At 44.2% G+C, this 13,449-nt stretch overlaps 1 protein-coding gene across 1 annotated transcript in view; it reads left to right on the forward strand.

Annotated features, from left to right (window-relative positions):
• ELP1 (elongator acetyltransferase complex subunit 1) overlaps positions 1-13,449 on the forward strand; it is a 35,882-nt gene extending 22,433 nt beyond the window's left edge. Inside the window, exons 26-36 of the mRNA XM_064403846.1 lie at positions 88-185; positions 1,342-1,543; positions 2,496-2,557; positions 3,088-3,150; positions 3,266-3,326; positions 3,908-4,021; positions 4,613-4,724; positions 6,264-6,391; positions 6,773-6,927; positions 7,927-8,005; positions 9,009-13,449. Of these exons, the coding sequence (XP_064259916.1) occupies positions 88-185; positions 1,342-1,543; positions 2,496-2,557; positions 3,088-3,150; positions 3,266-3,326; positions 3,908-4,021; positions 4,613-4,724; positions 6,264-6,391; positions 6,773-6,927; positions 7,927-8,005; positions 9,009-9,076 (1,142 nt within the window). The 3' untranslated portion in view covers positions 9,077-13,449. The remainder of the gene's footprint in view (positions 1-87; positions 186-1,341; positions 1,544-2,495; positions 2,558-3,087; positions 3,151-3,265; positions 3,327-3,907; positions 4,022-4,612; positions 4,725-6,263; positions 6,392-6,772; positions 6,928-7,926; positions 8,006-9,008) is intronic.

Raw genomic sequence — 13,449 nt, forward strand, 5'->3', positions numbered from 1 at the left:
TTCATGTTGTGAACCCAGACTGTCTGGGAGCCAGGAGGGCCATGTACTTTCTCTTTAATTTTTACAACAAGTAAATTATTTCTGCAGGTCCTGAACACTTCTCTGAATTTCTGAACTTGGTGAAAGATCAGAATCTGTATTCTGAGGCCTTGAAGCTGTACCCTTCTAGCACTCAGGAGTACAAGGTGCGTAAGCTCATGACAGTGCAGTGTCAAAGATTTATATTCCCTTATGCACGTGTTAGGATCTCCTGAACACCTTGCATGAGGCCAGGAATGAAACAGCAGCTGCCTGTGTTCAAGTTGTGTAGGTCATTGCTCTTCCAATGTTGTCTGAGACCCTCTTCTCAGATGACAGCTGGAATGATTCTCAGCACTAACCCTGTGTGATTTGGTCATCAGTGGTTGTTATTCCTTTGATCCTGTGACTCAGAGAGCACCTGGAAGTCCTGGTTCTTCTGCTGCATGATCTTGTAGTGTGCTGAATAACTCCCATAACCTCAGGAAGACTTTTCCCTGTCTTGACCTTTGTGTGGCTTGCAGATTGTGTGGGGACAATTTATTATCCATAAACTATTCTGAAAAGTGCTGATGAATTTGGACACATTTAGATATGCTGTTTCCTAGTACATAGTGTACATTGGTTTCAGTGTTGCTGAAGAACTTCAGCTTGTCCAAGGCTGAGATAAAATGTAAATGCATTTAATACAAGCTAATGTAGATACTGTAAATACACAACACTCAAGCCTTTGTACAAGGAGGAGTTGAGTGAGAGGGGAAATAGAGAAAATCAGTCTATTTACAGCACAGTGAAAGCAGAAAGGAGTCATTATGCATGAGGGAGGTCTGTTTCTGAATGACTCTTTGGGAGTAATTTATTATTTGCCCTTTATCCTTCCAGAGAAATCCACTTGCCCCTTCTTTGTGGGGATAGTGAGCTTTGAGTAGCCTGTGCCTATAGAGTTACAGGGTTTGCGTGTTCACTTGTGCCAGTGTTTGTTTCCTAAAGTGGGTTGGTTCAGAGAGACATTCTAACAAAAACTGCTCATGTGGGTGGGGAGGAAGGGTCTGGTTTCCTGCAGGATCTAGTTTACCCAGCATTTGGTTTGGAGAGTCAGGTGCCTCCCCGTGTCTCTTGCTGTAGCTCTGTGAAGAGTCTCCATGTGCTATGATCAGCCCTTGGCTTGATATAGTTTGAAATTAGGTAGAAACTTCATGCCTAGAAACTCCTTGGAGAAGCTGGGTAAGAGGCTTTTGTTGGTGGGCCCTTAATTTTTACTAATGGAGGACTGCTACTGACCTTTCTTTTTTTTCTTTTTTTTTTTTTGTCCCTGTCTCTCAGGATATCAGTGATTCATATGGAGAGTACTTGATTCAGAAGCAGCTGTATGAACAGGCTGCATTGATATTTGCTCGTGCTGGCATCTTTGCAAAAGCACTTGATGCTTTTCAGAGCAGTGGCAACTGGCAGCAAGCCCTGTGCATGGCATCACGGCTTGGTTACACAAAGGATAAGCTGTCCAGCCTGGCACAGAGCATGGCAGGTAGGCCTTGAAGAGATCTAAATGTGCAGAGCAGAGTGGCTGCTGTTATTTATGGTTCACTTCAATTTTTCCTGGAATTGAATGAAAACTTCATTATTCAGCAGCGGTTTTCTTAAATGAGAACAAAGATCCCATGTTTCCCCAAAAGGTTTGTGCATTTCCACATGACCTTTGTTTCTCAAAGGAACCAAAAGATGCTGAAGCTGAATTGGTAGGCAGCACAGGAGCTGCCAAGCAATCTGTACCCTTGGCTGCCCAGTGCTGACTGCTTCTTGCATTGTTCCCTTGCAGCTGGTTGCCAGACTGCTCTTCCAAATTGCCTCATTAGTTAACCCCAAGGAATGTACCTGTGCTGAAGTGTCTGATGTAACTGAGGCCTCTAGACATTAACTAGTGCAAGTGCTGTGCCTGTTCTCCAGCCTTAGAGGTTGGATAATTTGAAGCTGCGTGTTGTTTTCTCCTTGAAGCCAGCTAGCAGCTAGGACCAGCTGGTACATAAATCTGTATGTTGTCCTAAGGGGAAGAAGGTAGCTGGTCACAGAATTTGTACTCACTAGCACATGTCAGACATGAGGTGTGTTGTGGATCTGGTCTATATTTCAGCGAGAGAAATTTCATCTATTTCAGCAAGAGAATGGACCATCATTACTCAGAGGCAGAGTTTATGAAGGGCCGCTTAACACAGAGGGAGTATGGCTTCTGGAAGTCCAGTCTTCCAGAGTCGGATACTCCAGTATTTGCTTTTTCCATCACTTAGTGTGATTTAAATCCTTCATGCCTTTAATGCTTTTTTATGGTGTCCTTTTTAAATAACACCTGTAATTTCACAATTGAGTACATGTGTGAGCAGATAGAAAGTGTCTCAGTGCGTGGTATTTTTCCTCTCCTTTGTAGTTTTTTGGCACAAAATCTAGCTGTTTCTGAAAAGCTGAAGCTCCACTTTTTATTGTAGGAAAACTAGTTGAACAGAGAAAGTATGCAGAGGCAGCCATACTCCTGGAGCAGTACACTCAGGTAATGTCATCAACCTCCCGCCTGTGGCCCAGTAATGCCCAGTATCTGTCAGTCAGATACACCATCCATGTTTTTTCTGTTTTCCTGCACCACATGTGACTCCATGCATGCTGACAGCAGAACAGTCTGTGCCATCGGCCCCTTGGGGAGGGCAGAGCAGGCCTGGCTGATGCCATGAACAGGGTGGGGATCAATGCTGTGTCCCTGAGTTTTTCCACTCATGAAGTCTCCCGTGCTTTGGTGTGAAAAATGTTTCAGCTCTCTCAGAGAGCTGAAACATGAGGACTCGAATAAAGAAGACAGAGTTCCAGAGGGATTTCCCCTTAGCGTGGGAGAGGTTTTGCTGAGTTGGTTTGTGGTTTTTGTTTGCTTGTTTGTGTTTTTGTGTCAACACCTCGAAGTAGCTGGCATGGTAGTGTTTTCCTCTCTTGACTGTAATACTGCTGCATAGAAATACCCGTCCGAATAGCTTCTACCTGAACATGTATTAGTAACAGCAGCAGCAACCCATGGTTGCTCTTTCCTTCTAGGACTATGAAGAGGCTGTTCTCCTGCTCTTAGAAGGGGCTCTTTGGGAAGAGGCTTTGAGACTGGTAAGACATTTCAAACCACAAGAACAGAAGTGGAAATAAACCTTCAGAGTGCAAAAACAGAGGGATGTAATGTGGGTTAGATCCTTGAATGATACCTTCTCTTTCCCTGATCCAGATTCACAAGTATGATAGACTGGATATCTTGGAAACCAACTTGAAACCTGCCATTTTGGAAGGTGAGTCCGTGCAAGTGTCTGATATTTCTCTGTGCCATAGAGGTTAAAGAAGATCTTTGCTGGGTCTGTGAAAAGTCACAGCATTCCAGTACTGGAAGGTGTATGGAAGGATACTTTGCTTCCATCTAATTGATGCTGCTCAGTTAGCTGCACTTGGCTGTCCTCAGTGCATCTTGAAGCCCTGCATTGTCATGGGATCTTTTTAGCTTAATCAGGCTCCTTTGGAGCTTTTCCAGACCTCACAGTCAAAAGCTGCAAAGAGGTCTGTGTCTGCATGTCCATGAACAAGCAGAACAGTCCTTGTTCCAAAGCATATGTGGCAGCAGAGCTATGGACCAGGAAAATGGCTATCTGTCCTGTAAGCTTTGATGAGTAGTTTTTGGAGCTAAAAAATTATTTGATAGCTTTTTTGTCCCTTCCACGCAGGAAGAATGTTTTATTACTGTTGCTTGTTCTTCCTTTTCATGCTTTATGAGTTGAGGGATTTTTTTCTGAGCTTGTTGAAGGACTGTGCTTGTGTAAAAAATACTTTCCTGTTTCTCTTGCACAAATGTTTATGTTTTGATTTTCTTAATGATCAGCTCAGAAAAGTCAGCTGATCTTCCTAGATTCCCAGAAAGCAGCATTTCTTCGCCATAAGAATCGCCTGCAAGTGGTGCGAGAGCTGAAGGAGAAGGCCTGTGAGAATCTTCAGGGTTGGTATTGAAGTGCATATGACTTTCTACTGCATAAGTAACTGAGATCATGTTTTTGTGTGTGGTTTCTGTTTGCTGATGGAGATGGGCTCTCCTTTAGCTCCAATGGGACCTACAGCAGTAAAATAGCACCCTTCTCAACCCCTCCTCACTCCATATTTGGAATGTGGTTTTCCTTGTATTTTCAACTCTTCCTTGGGTCACAGCTTTCACACAATGAAAATGCACCTGAAAGCTCTTCAAAATGACACAGCATTGTCTCCACAGTACCAGCTTGACTGGGTGAGACAGTGCTCAGCATGTCCTTGCTGCTGAAAATACTGTGTCCTAGTCCAGATCTGCTGCACTGAGATCGTCATCCCTCTGATTGTGCTGTTCAATGTCACGATCCTCACCAGGGCAGAGGAGCAGTGTTGTTCTCACAATTACTGTTTCCTCTTGTGTGCTGGCTCAGTGGGGTAGGGAGCCATAAAGCTCCAGAACACCAGCAGGTAGAATGACACTGCCCAGCAAGCTACACAGAGCAGTCAGAAAGCTTGAAGTAATTATGACCTTTTTCCATACTATGACAGTTGTTACCGTGTTTTGCAGATTATGAAGTGCCAAATTGCCCAGAATTGGAACTTTTCTCTGAAACCAGCAGTGTTGTGACAGCCAGTGACATGAACAGCAAATACACACACAGCAATTCAAGAATATCAGCGTAGGTATCTGCGTTCAAATCAGGTAGTGACTGTTCTGGTATCAGCATTCGGGAGGTTAGCTTGCTCATGTTTGGCATGCTCCTCCTTGCAGCTGTGCATGCCTTGTAGCTGCTTTAATTACGGGCATTTCATGGTTATTTTAACTCTCATTAAGGAAGGGAAGGAGCAGAAAAAGCCAAAAGCTATTAGTGCAACAGAAACAGCAGAGGAGCTAAAAGTACAGATTCTGGGTGGATTCTGGCTCCCATGGATGTTGGGCATGTGGCCAGAATGGCTGGCTGTAGAAAGCTAGACGCACAATACAGGCAGAGCCTCTAAAACATTAACAGCTTGTGCGCATGTCTTGTGTTCTTTGGCCCAGGTTTCACGCCTGGTGCATGGGGCTTGCTACTGGATCTCATGCCAATGTTTTCCCACGGTGGCTGTGTGCATTGTTTTTGAGCGCTGTCAAGAGTGTGAGCGGCAGGGGTGGGGAGTGTGTAACAGGGGGAGTGTGTAACAGGCTGGTGTAGTCTGTGGGACCATTTCTGAATTCCCTGGCTGCATTGTGGAAGAATACAGTTGGGAAAATGTGGACTTTTTAGACACTTCTTTTTCTTGTGAACCAGGTGAAAACAAGAAGGAGAATGCAGCCTTAGTATTCAGCATCAGAGTGTGCAGATCACTTAGGAACATTATGCAAGTAGGTCTGGTCTATGAAGGAAGTTGCTTTCCTGTGGTCATGGTTAGAAGCTGAGCAGGCTTTGGAGAGGGCAGAAATTAAAATGTTCACAGCCAAGCACAGACCCTGGCCACCAGTGTTTTAAGTGGACCTCAACTTTGCCTGATAGTGACTACTGCTTTGTGCTTGGAGCAGCTCCTGCTTTGTGTTGCAGACATGGTTTAACCTTGCTGGAACATAGAGTAGTCCTTTTTGGAGCAGAGTGTTGCCATGATATTTTAGTGAAAAAGCCTCTGCTAGGATTTTTCCTGTCCTGAGGAGCTGAGGGCCTCAGGAAAGAAATGTAAACAATGGCTATCTGCTGCTGTGGAATGCCACAGGTGCATCTGTCATTGGTCCATGTGGATTGTTTTCAATCAGTGACCAATCACAGCCACCTGTGCCAAGGCTGTGAGCAGTCACAGGATTTTTGTTATTCATTCCTATGCTATTCTTGTCTTTGTAGCCTTCTGATCTTCTTCTCTCTGTTCTTTTAGTATAGTTGTAATGTAGCATTTTAGTATAATATATACCATAATAAATCAGCCTTCTGATGAAAATGGAGTCAAGCCTTGTGTCCTCACACAAGGGGTTCTTGCCGAAACAAGAGCAGAGAAACAGCCTGACTCCTGTCTTGTGTTTCAGACCACTAAGGATATTGGTCAAATAGAGCTGAAAACATTGTCAAGGTACCTAAGGTTACACGCAGTCCTCTGTCACTGGAGAAGGCAAGGACTTGAGTGACAAGTTTCATGCACACTGTTGATGTTCCTTCAGACTTAACCCTTCTAACAGTTAATCCTGTTGTGCACACTGTAACTGAGCATGCTCTTTTCAGGCGGTCCTCAAAGAACCGACGCAAGGCAGAGCGTAAGAGATACAGCCTGAAGGAGGGGAGTCCTTTTGAAGATATTGCCCTTCTGGAAGTCCTGGGAGAGAGTGTTCGTGCTGTTGAGACTGTGAAAGGTAGGACAGTTGGTGCAGCTTGTGAGGATGAGGACAGCTAAGGTAGTGTGCCCCCTCTTGTTCTTACTGTGTATGCTGGAGAGAAAAGCTACCTGGTCTATACAGCTCTCTGCACTCAACTCTGGTTTAGTTAATCTGCCTCTGTGCTCAGAATAACGTGAACTCTCTGCATTTGAAGTTGGGAGCAGAGAAAAGAAGCCGCCTCAGTACCGTTTCAGATTTGTCTTGTTTTTGTTTTCGGACACTGTTGGGGCTCAGTTGGAACAGAACCAGTTCTGAGTTGCTGTTCTCCTTCATGTGTGCTGATAGCAAAGAAATGCAGCTGTTTATTTAGTATACCTGTGTTGATTGCTATTTTATTGCTTCTGTTCCCTCCTGCAGGAGAGATACACATCCTTCTGAAGCAGCTTGTGCTCTTTGGTTATGATGAGCAAGCTGGAGCACTGCAGCAAGTCCTGGAAGAGGTTTTGCAGTTGATGGAGACCTCAGTCCCAGAAATCTGGACTCCAGACCTGCAACAGAGCTCTGTTGGCCTGGTCTGTGCTCATCCACAATACCTATTGCTCTCACTAGACAGTATCAAGTGTTTAGCAGTATTTTGCATTCTCCAGAACAGAGCCTAGAATCCTTCCATGGCTTTCAAAATCTGGGTTTTTTTTCTGTTAGAGGTTCAGTAATATTCTGGACAGGACCTGCCGAGTCAGTACACTGTAGATGGGTATGACATGTGTAGCCTACTGTGACCCCTGCACTAAATGCCACATTGGATGTGATGAGGTCTGAGGCTTGTATTGCCTTGTCCTAGTGGTGACTTGTTTTTGTAAGCTCCATTTTAAGCAATTTGTAGAATATGGGAACACTCCCTTCTTTTCTAGGCCTAATGGTAGAAGTGTACTGGTGTAGGCTTTGTGAGGTGAAAAGCTACTGGATTGGTCAATTAAGTCTGAACCATATATATTATAAGGAGTAGGTTACATAAAGAAGGGTTATGTCAGGCTTCTAAGCTTCAGCTTAATGCAGAATAAGGAAATCACAAGAACTTTAGTTAGTTCCCTTCCAGAGTAAAAAAAGTCTTTATTTTGAATAAGTGGTTTCTGAGAATTTATGGTGAACACAAAATGTTCCCCAGTATCTTCCCCCCAACTGCTGATTAGTAGGACTCTTAAAGACAGATTTAAATTGTTCTGTGTGACAGGGAACAGAGACTTCCAGATGAACTTTAAATACTGATGGTGCTGTAGTGAAGCCAGTCCTGCTGAATCATGACATTTATGGTACTGTGAAGAAGTAGGTGCTGGAAAAAGAGTTCTGTGTCATGAAAAGCTGTGTGACAGCAGTTCTCTCTTTCTGCCCCTGTGTTAACTTTTGTGAGACATTACTGGGCTTTGAACACACCAATCACACTTTGATCCTGTTCACTTTGTGTACTGTGAGGTCTTCTGGTTTTGGACAATCATAGCAAGAGTTTCCTTTGATTGTATCCCTGCTTGTGCCTTGCATTGTTCAGGTTGGAACATGGCTATTTCTTCTTTCAGGTCTTGGGACCCAATTCAACTGCAAACAGCATTATGGCTGCTTATCAGCAAAAGAGGATGATGCCTCCTGTTGTACAAGGTTAGTTGAGGCTCTGAGTTAAGTTTGGGTGTGAAATGTCAGGGAGGTTAGTGGGCTTGGAGGCTCTCCAAGCACTGCTACCAACCAACAGTTGTACCAGTTACTCAGCTATGTGGTTCCTCGCTTTTCTTTATGGTGTTCCATCCTGCCTTGTGGCAAGTGAGCAGCTTTCTTAACAAAGTTTATTTTGCTCTGAATTTGTGTTCTAAAACTGTTTCAGCTTAAAACTGTCTCCTGTGCTAAAATATCTCAACTGCTCTTGGGTTACTGTGTGTGTAATATCAGTCTGTTATAAGGGAATTGAAAATCTGATTTCTTAAGGAAAGTATTAGATAATCCTTTTTGTAATTACCTGCTGAATTTCTCTCTCTGGCTTTGGCAGTCAGGCCAGGCCCTTGCCCAGGCTACAATCTATTGTGTCACTTTACCATCTCAAAGTCCTTGCAGTGAATACAAAATTAAGGCTGAGAGACCTAGCAAAGGGTGGTCCCAACTCCTCAGTCATCCATCTTTGCCCTAGTCCTACATCCTCTTTCCCTGCTAGTCCTGAAATTGCCTGAGGAGATTCTCTATTGAATCTATAGATGCAACCTGTTTGTTGCCACTTGCCAGGGCTGGCTTCAGAAAAAGCCTTGTCTCTTACTCACTCCAGAAGGAGCCAACTCACTGGTGCATGATGGGCCAGTGACAGGTGAATGAATGGAGTTCTGCTTTGTGTCACCAATGGTTGTGCCTTTGTGCCTGTGCCTCCTCGTTCTGAGCAGTAACACTTAACGATTGAGAGGGGACTTGGTGTGCCCAGACGTTTCCTGGTGAAAGCAGGTCTTCTGAGGACACTCTCCTGTGCGCAGGGTGGTGATCAGTCACTACAGGGAGATAATGGATAATGGTCGAGATTTTTCAGCATCCTTTGATGTAAGAAAAGTGAACAAAGTAGTTGACAGCTTGAGGAAACTCTATGCTGTTACCCCCTGTTCTGACACTTAGTCCGTTTGTCTTTCAGATCCAGAAGTACTGACTCCACCAAAATTCAATAAAAATCTACAGTGGAAGCTGCATCTTTTCCAATAACCAGAAGCCAAGGAATCCCTGTGGACTCTGAACTCCTAACTTTTCTTATAATTTCATTGTATCTTTGCAGAAGCTGTTGCTGTTCTGGTGTTTCTGATACACTGTTCTTAGGGCTGTGCAAGTGAAGGGTCCCTCCACCTGGTGCAGCTGTGACTGCAACCCCTATGGTGTCACACTTATGGGCACAGCCACTCATGTCCACTGCAGAGATGGTTTATGAGGCAGGTTATGCAGCTCTGACAGCTCCTACCACTGTTCCTCCCTTCTGAATGAAGCAATTCCACCAGTTATGGATGGGTTATCTTCACTGCCATCCCTCCCTTCCAGAGCTGATAACCTGCCATGATAAGAGGCCACTTTTTAAGCACTTCAGCCTGCTTTAGAGAACTTGCTGTAAGACTGTACGAATAGCAAATTATTCTAGTTGCCAAACAAATGTTGTGTCTCTCTGCTGAAGCTGGGTGTTGACGATACCAGATTTTCGTCGTTGCTTTGTTACATCAGAGTGAATCCTGCAGTGCCAACAGCCATTGTTGTATTGAAATTGGGCCTGTTCACAGCAGGGAGGTCTTGGACAGAGGAAAACACGAATAAAAGCAGGGCAGAGGTGTTGGTGTCCCACTCTGCTGGATAATACTGCCCTAATTATCTGAGATCAAAGAAGATGGAGTGCTTTATGGCACTGACTAAGCAGCAGCTGTATCCTGATAATGCTGTACACTATTGCAGAATTGTGTCATCTGGAAACTGATCTTGTACTGAGAATTAGATTTTGTACTGAGAATTAGGACCCCAGAACACTTCTGTTGTCTGATTCGGGACATGACAGCAGTAGTTCTGAGAGCAGAGGAAGGAGACGAGGCTGGAAACCCTCTCAGTGGTAGCATCCCCTTCTTGGTTAATTTTGGCCTGGCAGCTGCAGTGTTCAGGCCATTTCCATTGGGGCCTGCAGAAAAACACCTTACGAACAAAGGTGCGTACTGTTTGTTGGAGTTGTTTAATGGCACAGCAGTGCACTGTGTTCTGACTGCACAGCATGTGCAGTGCTGCAGGTCGCTGTTTTTGTGTGGCAAGAACTCCATCAGATTGGGGTGGCCATTTAGTCTTGCACCAGCTGTGTTGTGCTGGCTTGGGCTTGCTGGAAGGGAGTGGTGAAAGTCTTTTTTCTGCATGAAGCATTGGAGCACATCTTGTTTCCAGTTGTTCTGAGTTGCATGGTCTGTTCTGAGATGTGTGGGGGTGACTTAAGACTGTTGTCAAATACTGTGAGTACACTGGAAAGACATTCTTCGAGAGTAAAGCCTTTTGAGATGGCAAAACACATGGAAGATTTTATGGGACAAGACTGTTTCACCAAATCTGGGTTTCAAAATGGTAGCAGAGCATAGTCCATGGTGAAATACAGAAGCCATCTACCAGATCTGGAGAAAGGGTTGCTGAGGGAGTCTGTGCTCCTTTGCAGAGCACTCTGGCCCTGCAACTGAAATATGACACCAGTAATTCCTGACATTCCTAAATCTGATGCCAAGAAATGCTGAGGTCTTGCACAACCGAATCTATTGTCTAGAAAGAGAACACAAGAAAAGATAAAATTCCCACTGGTTTACTGAGGATTCCTGATTGTGCCTAAGTATGTGTACTATTTCTTTTTCCATCATGGTGATGGTGGAAAGCCTAAGATCCTTTTGTGTTAGGTGTGCTTTCTTGTTCTCCCACCAAGGCAAAACCCCTTTAAGTCTGCTATCCAAGTGAAAGACCAGTCTTCTAAATCATTTATCAAATTCTTACTGTCTTCCCCTAGCTCTTTCTCTCCTGAGTGAACTTGGAGTAGGGAGCAGTTGAGCGGGGAGCAGCACTAGCAGCAGTGTGGGTGAGCCTCAGCGGGGGAGATCCTGCTTACTACTTCTGCAGTTGCTGAACCTTAGTTTTTCTGAGCAGCAGCTAGGAGTCTCAGCTTTCCCTTGATTTCTGCTGTCATGTTGTTTTGCTTTATTAGTGATGTGTGTAATCTTGAAATACACTCAGCTTTACTTACTGTCATTACAGACACTTTGAATTTACTCTTAGGAATTCTGTGGGGGCTCCTACAAACAGAGTTACCAGGAAGTAAACCATTAATGGAAAAATATGGAGTTAACTTTAAAAAGGTCTCAACCTCTGAACAAATATGGCTATATGGAAGCCTGCTTCTCTTGTTAGATATTTTTCACCTGTCTGCTGATTAGCTTCATTAAACACAAAAGGAAAATAAATCCATCAAGTTCAGTAGGAAGTTTCATGAACAGATCCACAAACAGTGTGGTTCATTGGAGCAGTAGACTGTACTTCTTGTTATGTTAGATTGCCAGTGATAAACACATCTGCCAGATACAAGTGTGGAGTGCTTTGTACAAGTCTTCCCAGGTATACTCCAGTGGAGTCAGAGTCACAGATCTTTCCAAAGAGGCATCCTTGCTCTGGGGGAGGGATGAGTAAGACCCTTGACTTTTCTGCAAGGTGGTTATGTTCTCATCCTCTGCCTTGGAGGCTTTCAAAGAATAAATTTAGTATGTTTGGGAGAAGCAGAGGTGAGACAATAGCCTCATATTCTATAATTGCAATTATAAACAGAGAGGAAGGGGAGAGAACTTTCTTTGTAAATGAGTATTAAGAGTTACAAAGAGAGAACAAAGGCAGTGGGGTTTTCCTAAGGGTGGAATAGAACTCTCGTACCATTCTCTTCCACCTGGATGGCTGCTGGGGCAGGGGTCATCTGGCCCTCCACCTGATAACCTGTCACCCCATCAGCCCATGTTAATCCCTTCACATACCTCATGACATTCTCATAGAAAATCCTTTACCACATCTTCCTTGGCTTTAGGCCCCATTCCTGTAACAGTATCATGGAAGATAATACAACTCCAGAAGAGATGTAATTACAGCCAGGTAGGGAAGTGAGATGCTTTATCATCACTGCTGATTAGTGTTAAGGTTATGCTGCTATTCTGTGGCTCTCTTCCAAGATGTTGTATTGGTTGCTTTCAGTCTCCTGTATGCACTTACCAGCTGTAGAGGAAAGATTGGAGGAAGGCTGTGATTCCCCTGCAAAGCCACGCACAAAGTAATTTGTGACAATATCTATGTTTTCTGCCTTAGTTTCCTTCGTGGCCTTGAGGCTACCCTACAGGTGGCTGTCCTTTTTTGGCTTCAGAGAGTTTGTGTCCACTGCTGCCATTCCTGCAGACCTTTCCCATGCAGTGGTGACCTCACACAGTGCTGCCATCCCTCCCCCTGGGTCAGCCCTGGTGACAGTGGTTCTCCTGGTGATGTCACTGATTTACAACATCGTACATAGGCTTGTCCCTCTGAACTGAGCTCCGCATTCGAGTGTGTGGCAACTGTGACTCAGCTGCACACTGCTTCCAAACAGATGGATTGCAGGGGTTTATGCTTCACTCTGACCAGCTCTGAGAGGTACTTAAAGCAGATGTGATGGCCCATGGGCCATAAGCAGCACATTTCACTGTGAGGAAGCATGGCTTCCCTTTCTGGCCTGTGTCTGCTATGATGAAGACCACAGCTCTTGAGCATTTGCAACTGGCCTTGGTCCAAATCAGTTCCAGTTGCAAAGCATTATCACTTTACCTTGAGCCAGCTGAAGCCCTAGTTTGTGACAAGAATGGATTCACAGACTGAATTTTTATCATTGTGCTTTTGTCATTTTTCCTTACTCTAAGCTTAATGTTGTCATTTAAGGCATATTACTGATGTCAGCAATAGCTGACCTGTGACTGGTGTTTTAAATTAGGCCATGGCCAACTGTTCACCTTACTGTACCCCATTCTGGTGAAAGATGGTTTAAAAAGAGATTTTGCACAGTGAGTCATAGGAGAACAATACATACTTTAAAGACCCAGAAAAGTGGGAAATGGCAAGGTCTTGCAGAATAGTTTTGAAACAAGTAGAGAACACAAACAGAAATCGTGCACATGATACTCAACACCTGCATTTGGCAGCATTCCATATGGCAACATTCTGGTTTTACTGAAATTAATTAAATCAGCTAAAAAAACATCCTTCAGATGAACTTAACTCATTATAATGTGAAAGCCATGTCTCTAAAGCTTAGACTACCCACCTCCAAATGAAGAATCCTACCTACTGAAACATGAACAATAAATTTGAAATGCATTGTACCTTTAAATTGAACCAGGCAAGCTATTGAGTAGGCAGGTAGACTTCAGGTGGGTGCAGACTTAAGATATTTTGAAAATATCTTAGTTATACCGCTTGGCTGGAATTGGGTGTGCTGGCTCTGTGGATTCACCACCCAGCACCCATCTCTGCACAAGCATGAAATAAACGTGACCCTCTGTGTGGATTGGTTTCTTGCA

This window comes from Passer domesticus, chromosome Z, assembly GCF_036417665.1.
Source record: "Passer domesticus isolate bPasDom1 chromosome Z, bPasDom1.hap1, whole genome shotgun sequence".
NCBI lineage: Eukaryota > Metazoa > Chordata > Aves > Passeriformes > Passeridae > Passer > Passer domesticus.